General features: G+C 36.2%; 1 protein-coding gene across 1 annotated transcript in view; it reads left to right on the top strand.

Moving 5' to 3' along the window:
- Positions 1-7,207, top strand: part of LOC103918146 (sodium channel protein type 2 subunit alpha-like) — a 60,566-nt gene extending 53,359 nt beyond the window's left edge. Inside the window, 4 exon segments of the mRNA XM_009325394.1 lie at positions 1,599-1,736; positions 3,452-3,556; positions 4,616-4,886; positions 5,797-7,207. Coding sequence (XP_009323669.1) covers positions 1,599-1,736; positions 3,452-3,556; positions 4,616-4,886; positions 5,797-6,989 — 1,707 coding nt within the window. The 3' untranslated portion in view covers positions 6,990-7,207.
- The last annotated feature ends 3,424 nt before the right edge of the window (positions 7,208-10,631 follow it).

The following is a 10,631-nucleotide window of genomic DNA, read 5'->3' as shown; positions in this document are numbered from 1 at the left end:
TGCTGGCCACGCTTCTTTGGATGCAGCCCAGGATACAGTTGGCCTTCTGGGCTGCGAGTGCACATTGCTGGCTCATGTCCAGCTTTTCATCTCCCAGTATCCCCAAGTCATTCTTGGCAGGGCTGCTCTCAATCCCTTCATCCCCCAGCCTGTATTGCTACTGGGGGTTGCCCCGACCCAGGTGCAGGACCTTGCACTTGGCCTTGTTGAATCTCATGAGTTTCACACGGGCCCACTTCTCCAGCTTGTCCAGGTCCCTCTGGATGGCATCCCGTCCCTCTGGCATGTCAACCGCACCACTCAGCTTTGTGTCATTTGCAAACTTGCTGAGGGTGCACTTGATCCCACTGTCTATGTCACTGATGAAGATATTAAACAGTACCGGTCCCAGTACGGACCCCTGCGGGATGCCACTCGTCACCAACCTCCATCTGGACATTGAGCCGTTGACCTCTGGATGTGACCATCTAACCAAGTCCTCACCCACCGGACAGTCCACCCATCAAATCCATACCTCTCCAGTTGAGAGAGAAGGATGTTGTGGGGGACCATGACAAAAGCCTTACAGAGGTCCCCATAAATGACATCTGTAGCCCTTCCCATGTCCGCTGATGTAGTCACCTCATCAGTCACTTCCTTTGGTAATCATGAGTATGAATTAATTTAAGATTATATAATATAATTATTACATATTGAATATATTAATCTTGTTTTATAATTTGTAACTGTGCATTTCATTGTTTCTTTAGGTTGAGCACTTATATTATCTAGCTATTTGAGTGTAATTGGACTTTAAGGTTGAAGATCATCTGTTAAGTTTTCTAGGGATTAGAATTTTATCTTGGCTACAAAACTAAAACTATGTTTACCTTGTACAAAAAAGTGCAACACAGATGCCTGAACTAGTTCTATACAACCTACGTTATAGTCACATTAGTAATACCCGTCATCACACAGTGATATTTGTCTCCCAGAGTAATATATCCTGTTTCATTAAGTTCAGCATTTCTAGCACATTGTGCAGTAGAGGTGCAGACATTGAGATGTGGAATCCGGAAGAATCGAGACAGTAACAAAATCCTCTTTAGAAATTTGCCTCAATTTAATGGATTTCACAAAACATACACTCACTAGAAATTTATTGAAAGCATCTGTTCTTAGCTGGATGTAAGAACACTCATGTAAGACCAAAAGAGTTCCAGGGAGATGTAGGTGATAGTAAAATGGATTGATTCTGTTGCACGAAAACATACTGAACACAATATAAAATATTTAGATCTGTGCTGTTAAAATTTTAAGTACTAATGACTGGTCTCAGTCCCACATTGCTTCTTCCTTCTATACGAGGAACTTTGTGTATATGTACATACACAAACATATCTGTGTGCACATTTACTTTAAAATTCCATATGAATAATCATTCTGTCAGCTTCCATTTCTCCAAATATTGATTGGAATGGACATGTTGGGTCTTTTTAATAACTGAGTGCAGTTTATAGCTTTTCTAGCTGAGATAGCATATACCTATTCATAAATTATATACATTGTTTTTTACATCTAGTATTCTCATGGGTAATAGGATTTATAATATTTTGTAGGTAGAAGATCAACCTAAGTATGAGGACAACTTGTATATGTATCTTTATTTTGTCATCTTTATCATATTTGGATCATTCTTTACCTTGAACCTTTTCATTGGTGTCATTATAGACAACTTCAACCAACAAAAAAAGAAGATAAGTATTTAAAATGTTTCCATAGTACTATAAATTATTAGCTATAATGAATTAATAACTTATTTATGTAAAGCTAATAAAAATCAAAAGTCCTTGAATAAAAATGTCTCTTTTTTTAACATAATCTGTGTTAAATCTGTAGATGTGATATGACCTTTGCATTTCAGCATTTTGACAAGCGAAGAGGGACAAATCATGAGTCAGTTCATAATAATTTGCAAATTGTGTAAGAGCTAAAATGAAGATGCAAAGAGGGAATGTGCATTATTCTTTTGATTAGATGTAATATTATCTGCCATGGAAGAGTTTCTTTTTTAATTAACTTTAAAGAATTAAGATAAATTAATTTTAATTAATCTTATAAACTGTTGACACTTAATGAAGATACAATATGGCACTGTGTTCATACAATAGATAACAGTTCTGCAAACTGATTAAACAGTGGGTTAAGAGTTAAGTCCAATAAACCTCACACGAATAGGCTTAAAGATACAAGTAAAAATGTGTACAAAAGAGCTCTATTTTTCTAACACTTTTGTGAGAAATGAGATGAACTTGTTAGACACAATCTATAATTTATTAGCAATAATAAAGCAAAGGTATAAAAGGAAGGATTTTTTTTCTGTATACATTTCACACAAGTATGTTTAAAATAATTATATTGATAATACATATAGTTTTATTTAAAATAATTTTAAAAATACAAATAATCACATCTAAAATATTTTGAAGCCTCACAATTCTTAGCCTTCAACTGCCAAAAAGAACTAGAACGTCAGGATCATTCTAAATCTTTGTATGCTGTGAAAAAGCACTTTCATATGATTTGGTTTTATCCGATCTCCAAATAAAAAGCAGCAGTACCAAACAGAATCTATGGTAAAAGTCAGTTGTGAACTACAGAAATTTTTCCTTGTGAAAATATTCTTTAGCTTCTTAAAAGAGCCATAAACACATCTGGGGCTACTTCCTCAGTTTCTATCAATTATGCCATGCTTTGGGCTTCGATATCCAGTTTAGCAGACAGTGACTTTGACATTGTGTTTCCATTTGACTTAGTTGAGACTCATCAATAAGCACAATTTACTTCATACTGAAATTCAGTCGTCAGTTGCACATCTGACTGGCAGCATTTGCATCAGCAAACAAAGGCTAATTTGAGTTAGTCAAGGTTCCAGTGGTGTTTTAATTAATAATTTGCTATGGCATGATTTGGATTATTTTTCTTAAGTTTATATCGAAGGTGATTTTTTTTGCTGTCTTTAAAACCCTCAGATTAGACCCAAATACTCTCCCTTGACACAAATGACCCTCAAAGTTACCCCACTTTTAGATCTGGCTAGCTGTAATCCTAAAAGTCTATCTAGAATTTAGGACATGTAAGGCACCAGGCAGGCTCCTGTGCACTAAACATATCCTAATCAGTGAATTATTTAACAGCATCAGTATAGTAAGAACCATTTTAGCCATATCAGCAAAAGTGAGCATGAAGACACTGGAAAAACTCAACCGTCGGCCTGAAAAGGCACCAGTAAGGTTTTGGGGTTTTTTGTGTTAGGAATGCATATGAGCATCCACACTATAAATACCTGAAAAAATCACTTTTGTTATATAAATCAAATATAACTGTAATACTATATTACAGCCAGACATACTGTAGTTAAGTGTTGTATGTGTGGACATGATAGTAATTAGCTTTGATATTATTTCTTTACTTTGGAGGTCAGGATATATTTATGACAGAAGAACAGAAGAAATATTACAATGCAATGAAAAAACTGGGATCCAAAAAGCCACAGAAACCTATACCGAGGCCAGTGGTAAGAGTGATTTGATTTTAATATCCCTAATATTAAATACTCATTTGGGAATATGATTTTAGCCAACAAGAGAAGGTTATATGTCTGCAAAGAAAATATTTTTTCCATTTATTTTCTTGTAAAGGTAGAATTTGTCCTTTTTTTTTAGTTCAGCAGACTAGATCGTTCATGTTTCATTTAAAAGCATACACTCTGAAGTATGAACTGTAGGATTGAATAAGGTTATTATGATAAATTTCGTAATTCCCTGCCTAAGTCCTAGAAAAGTACAGTTGATTGGATCATTTATTGGTTCTTATTACCCACGGATAAACTTCATTTTCTGCTTTTTCTCCTCCCAGAGAATTTGTAGGAACTGGGGATGCACTGGCCCTTACTGCTGAAGAAGAAAGGGGCAGTGGTCACCTAATGTGAAAGAGAAAGACAGATGCAGATAATCTTACAGAACAAAAGAATGCTCTGAGGAATAAAGCATAAACTAGGATAAATTTGTCTTCAAGATAAGAAACTACTCTGTTATTTATTGAACTCCTACAGTGTTTGGAAAAAATAAATACTTGTTGCACCTTATGCACCGAGTGGTTAAAAATAGTCTTTCTAAGGAGAGACATATGGCAATAAACATTTAGCTAAGTACTAAAGGAAAACTAGGATATTGCAGTCGTGGTGTGTTTGAGACATGCAACTTCAGCAGCCCAACGATCTCACCAAGCACAATTAGTTTAAGGAAGAGAAAGACATCTCTGGGGGTTAGTATTCTAAAACCAGCTAAGAATAAAGATAAGAAAATGAGTTTCTATTTGGCTGGTACTCTTGCTGGCTATCAAGTTAGGCCACCTTTTTTACACCAATAGTATCAATTGTCAATGTTATTACTATTATTATTGCATTGTTTTCCTTCCCATCCCCTCAGCCAACCGTGGTACATTTCTTGATCCGGTGTAAGAGGATGAGACACAAACCAGCATGGGTTTGGTGTATATTAACAGATGTATTACTGGCATTTGTAAAGACCAGTATTTTCAGAGTATAAACTGTATTCCATCTTTGTTTTTGCAGAACAAATTCCAAGGCATGGTCTTTGATTTTGTAACCAAACAAGTATTTGACATCAGCATCATGATACTCATCTGCCTTAACATGGTCACAATGATGGTAGAAACAGATGACCAGAGTAAAGAAATGGAAACAATTTTATCCCGGATTAACCTTGTGTTCATTATCCTTTTCACTGGAGAATGTGTCCTGAAATTGATTTCACTTCGCCATTACTACTTCACTATAGGCTGGAATATTTTTGATTTTGTGGTTGTGATTCTCTCCATCGTAGGTAAGAGCAATTCCCTTTCTAGAAAGAACTAGTGGAAGGAAAAGGGAACATTTGTTTCAAGAATGTTGTGATACTGAATATGAAATTTTCTGTTTCCTGTATGACTTACATGTTGATTCAGATCTTCATACTTTATAGCATACAATATATGAAATGTTGCATATAAGATTTTTATCTCCCCCATTACATTCACTGTCATCTTCCAGATCAAAAGACATAAAGGAACTATTTGGCACATTAGATTAACATGTACAAATATAGAAAGGAATGTTTAGTCGTATATGCGAACTAACCCCAAATTTGCTTTCAGTACTAAAACTGAAAAGTATGTGAAGGGGGTGAGATTTTTAATTGCTTTTGCTAACTAAGGTCTTGGTGAATATTTAGATTTCTGTCAACTAAAAGCTAATGACTCTCCAAGGTGCAAATTAGTTGTGTGACAAAACTTAATTCTTAAAGAGTGATACACCTGAGAGAGGCTGTGCTGATACAGTGTAGATCCTCAGGTAAAAAAAGTCACTAATTTGCAGAAATTAAGCCAATAGAGTCCTTCATAAAAGACAGTGGTAACAGGCTCAGCTTCAAGAACTAATTATATCTAAAACAGAAACTTCTCTTTCCAGGCTGCTTTAGGAATAACTGAAAGCTTAGACAGACACTAGCTACCTTGCCACAAGCAGTCTTCTTTTTTTTACTTATTTCCCTTCTCCTAGATAGCATTTCAGCATAAGGAAGGTGCTTTCACCTTAATAACAGCTTTCAATAAAATGTAATAACTTGTATGATGTTTTGCTGTAACATAGACTCCCTATACTGATTGTTTTGGAGACAGCAATAAATAAATCTTTCTACAGGTAATGAATGAATAAATTTAAAATTCTATTTTAAATATTCACTTTTTTTTCTCTAGGTATGTTTTTAGCTGAGATGATTGAAAAGTATTTTGTATCCCCCACACTATTCAGAGTCATCCGACTTGCCAGAATCGGTCGAATCCTGCGTCTCATTAAAGGCGCTAAGGGAATCCGCACTCTGCTTTTTGCTTTGATGATGTCTCTTCCTGCTTTGTTCAACATTGGTCTGCTGCTGTTCCTGGTCATGTTTATCTATGCGATATTTGGCATGTCCAACTTTGCCTATGTTAAGAGGGAAGTTGGGATCGATGACATGTTCAACTTTGAAACGTTTGGCAACAGCATGATCTGCCTATTTCAAATTACCACATCTGCTGGCTGGGATGGTTTGCTAGCCCCAATTCTTAACAGTGGGGAGCCAGACTGTGACCCCCATAAAGATCATCCGGGGAGCTCCGTGAAAGGCGACTGCGGCAACCCTTCCGTTGGGATTTTCTTCTTTGTCAGCTACATTATCATATCATTTCTGGTAGTGGTGAACATGTACATTGCTGTGATTTTGGAGAACTTCAGTGTTGCCACTGAAGAAAGTGCTGAGCCCTTGAGTGAGGATGACTTTGAGATGTTCTATGAAGTCTGGGAGAAGTTTGATCCCGATGCAACACAATTCATAGAATACAGTAAGCTATCAGATTTTGCAGCCTCGTTAGATCCTCCTCTTCTTATAGCAAAACCAAACAAAGTCCAGCTTATTGCAATGGATCTGCCCATGGTAAGCGGGGACAGAATTCACTGCCTTGACATCTTGTTTGCTTTCACAAAGCGTGTTTTGGGGGAAAGTGGGGAGATGGACGCCCTCAGAATACAGATGGAAGATCGGTTTATGGCAGCCAATCCTTCTAAAGTCTCCTATGAACCAATTACAACCACATTAAAACGAAAACAGGAGGAGGTATCTGCTGTCATTATTCAGCGTGCTTACAGGCATTACCTTTTAAGGCAAAAAGTTAAAAAGGTGTCTAGTATATATAACAGAAATAAAAACAAAGAAGGAGATGGACCAGTTATAAAAGAGATAATTATTGATAAACTAAATGGGAACTCCACTCCAGAAAAAACGGATGAGAGTTCCTCTACAACTTCCCCACCTTCTTATGACAGTGTAACAAAGCCAGACAAAGAAAAATATGAAAAAGATAAAGCAGAAAAGAACTACAAAGGTAAAGATGTCAGGGAAAATAAAAAATAAAGATCTAAGAATTCCGCTTGTGGGACAACTTGTTTACAGTCTTTGAGAATGAAGCATCAACTGGACTCCTGCAGGAGGTTTATGCCAAACTGACAGTTTTTACACATATATATGTGTGTGTGTGTGTGCGCGCGCGTGTGTGTGTGCGTATATATACATTATATATATACTTGAGGTCAGTGCCTATAACAAAACAGTGAACCTTCATCATCAAACTGAAAAGAGGTTACTGTTTTCACTACAGCTGACACTGCTAAGAATGAGGGAAAAAGTGGCTCCACAAACAACATGGAGCATGAAATGAGCGCAAAGCGATACTTTTTTGTGTTTCACATACTGCAAAACACATAGAATAGTAATTCTCTTCACTGTTTGTAATGCAACTGCTACATTTGTCATATTTTTACAAAATCAGTATTAGTGCATTTATCATTTTTTAATTCACAAATTGTTTACTATTATATGTGACTATTTTTTTATAGGTTTTATGTTGGGGAAAGAGGTATGAGGACCAGGTGTTCTACTCTTAGATTCTCTGTAATATACAGATAGAAGTGATTTGCATAGGCATGCTGCACTTGTCAATCATGCGTAAATAAAAATATGACATTGCATAAAGCTAAAGATTTTAAGAACTTCCATGTTTCAGGGTTGCTCTTAAATTTGAGGCGTTCTAACTATCTGTATGGCTGCATCCAGATTATGTGCATCCAGATTAATGTGCCTGGAAAGTCTCCTCTAATTTACAGGAATCTGCAATTACTTATTTTTATGCAAATCATTAAACATGAACAAGTTCTTGTTTTTGTTAAAATATTCACAGCTTAAAAAATATTGTGCGGTTTCTGGACTGGAAAAATAGCTTCACCAAAATACACCTGGGAGTTCTTTTGTTTTCCTTTTTTTTAAACAGCTCAGATTTTTTCCTAGACTGTTCTTTAGTTACTGTTTTCTCTCATTATGGCCAACATCCAGTGAATCAGTAAAATACCCTTTTCCATGTAAACATTAATGGTATACTGTAGTGCATATTTGAGCACAGAATTAAACGGCTTTGCCATATTGAATTGCATCAGATATGTACCACAGTGTGGGTAATTTGCAAGAGCTCAACAGGACATGTTGTATTTTGTGTCGTTATAGATAGTTTGGAGAGTATCACTGATGCATGTCAATGCTTTTGCTGCTGTATCGTGCTCCTTCCGCTGTCCACAGTCTCCACTATAGGAAGCCATGTGTCAGTGGTGAAGTAAATCAAATTGTACAACCAGACCTCATTCTTTCAAATCATTAAGCAATAGTTTGCAGCTATTTATGAGCTTCTTTAGTTTTGCATTTTAAATCTGAAGTGGCTACTATATGGTGTAGAATCAGACTGTACAGGCCATACTGCAAACTATTTAACCTGTTGGAAATGTGGTTAGCATATATAAATAATGTAAAGAAATACCACTTGGCAACAGTTTTGTATATAAGAAAAGTGTCTTCAAGTTTAGATCACTGTTTCTTATATTTCTTTCCTCATTCACTTGGCTTACTTTCTAACCACGGTAATTTCAAACTGGCATCATCACACTATGAGAAAAAAAGTGAGTATTTGTAGACTATCTTGTTTTAATATTATATTTGCATATATTTCAATGTGAAGTAAATTGTGTAAGTCTGGAACCCAGCTTGTTTCCAAATAGTTATATCTGGTAACAGGACATAGCAAGGGAAGTATTAGGGGAATGTGCAAATTTCTAGCGCTTGTTTGCATCAGAAGGCCCAAGATAGTCTCATTGTTCATGAAATCCTTGCTATCTTGCAGTGTCTGTTTACATAGCCTATTCTTATTCTTTTTGAATCACGCTGCACTAGACTTGTACAAATAGAATCGACAATATTTCCCAAGAACAAAATGGCACATTTGTATAATCAAGGACATCAGGACATTTTGTGTTTCATACACACGCTAACATTAAATGTAGAATCTTTCTTTTACAAATGCTTTTGACTTGTAATGTGTTGGTGAAATGCATGCAGGAAATTGTTATTATCATAACCAACGTAAACAATATTACAAATGAGCCAAAAAATAAAGATTTCATTTTTTATTGTATTTATTTTTCTTTGTCTCTGTCCTTCTGTTGGTTAAAGCAAGATAAAAACTGGTTTTGGTACAAATAAAGAATGCTTTCTTTATCACTAGAGCTAAATATCTTATTCTTCACATTTTAACTTTTTTTATGTAAAACAATTTAAAAAAAATCTGAGCACTTTGACCACACCCCATTGATTTCTACTTCTTTGTCACCAGCGTACTGTCTGGGGATAACACAGGACATCTACGCATTCTGCCCCAACAGCCTTTCTGCCAACCCTCAAGAGCCCTTCTGAACCATAAAGGCACTGCTCAGTACCTAAGGTATTGTTTTAGTTTGCCACATTGCTGCTACCAAAGCTGCCCACGCTTTACGAGTCTTAAATATGCAAACAAACTCTCCAATAAAGTTCCTCTGCTTGGTCCTGTATAACATTCAGCCAAAGGGCTCACTGCAAACAGATAGAAGTTGTTTTTAATTGTACAGTGATTCTTTCTATTCCAGTAATTCACAAAAATAATAAATACCATTTGACTTATCTCACCAGAAAGGGACTGCACTGAAACTCAGCTGTGTTAAGTAGCATTCACAGTGGTAATATCCGGATGTTACACAGTAACTTCTGGCGTATAATGGCTGTCTTCATGCTGTTCAAAGGCAGAAAGATATAGTACATTGAAACACAGTATTATCTTATTGAATTTAAAATATTATATTTCAAAATTAGCAGTGAGTAGAATATTCCTGGAGTTTGCTCACTGGCATGTTTTCAGTGTTTTCTTCATCTGTGGATATTATGCCATATTAGCCATATTTTGGCCAGATATTAAATTGCTTGGATAGCCATGAAATAACTGATGGAATATTCTAACACTACAATCTATTAAGATCTCTGATATGATGAGCATCAGCAATCACTGCAGCAGAGTCTCTGAGTTGGTATACCATGCAATAAGGAAGCCATATTTGCTTACAGGAATGGCTTTACCTACACCAGAAAAAATGCCTTACCAAGAACACACAGAATTGTCTAGCCTGCTCATACCATTAGTTCCTGGAGCTGGTCCCTGGCCCTCTTAGAATATGGGGTTAAAGGTCAAGCCATGGCCTTCCACAGTTGTCTGGGCATCCCTACAAGTATCTGGCCTCTAGGCCTGAATTAGAGAATCCTCTAATCACATTGTGTTAATGTCAATATGTAAATCCTTGAAGTCAAAGTTATGTACATTATTTATTCCACCACTCCTCTGACTACCGTATCTAACCTCATAAATGATTCAATTTACTTCCAGAGACTTTTGGAGCTCTTCTGTTTCTTTGGTCCCTGACTTCACATCTAACAATTGTGTTTTACTTGTATCTATCCATATTACCTGCTCAAAACAGCACCTAAAATCTGCAGAACTTCTGCTCTGTGAACAGGTTGGCAAAAGTTCTGATGAGGAATGACAGTTCGCCACTCATTTTCAGGAACCTGGAGTCTCTTACAGTACTCTGTAAAAGTAAGATTATTGTATCCAGCTTAATTACCAAGCACTGTCTGTGGGAAAACACTGAA

The sequence above is a fragment of the Pygoscelis adeliae genome, unplaced genomic scaffold (assembly GCF_000699105.1).
Source record: "Pygoscelis adeliae isolate BGI_AS28 unplaced genomic scaffold, ASM69910v1 Scaffold106, whole genome shotgun sequence".
Classification (NCBI taxonomy): domain Eukaryota; kingdom Metazoa; phylum Chordata; class Aves; order Sphenisciformes; family Spheniscidae; genus Pygoscelis; species Pygoscelis adeliae.
The sequence above is the reverse complement of the archived record's forward strand: the minus strand, read 5'-3'. Positions and strand labels throughout refer to the sequence as shown.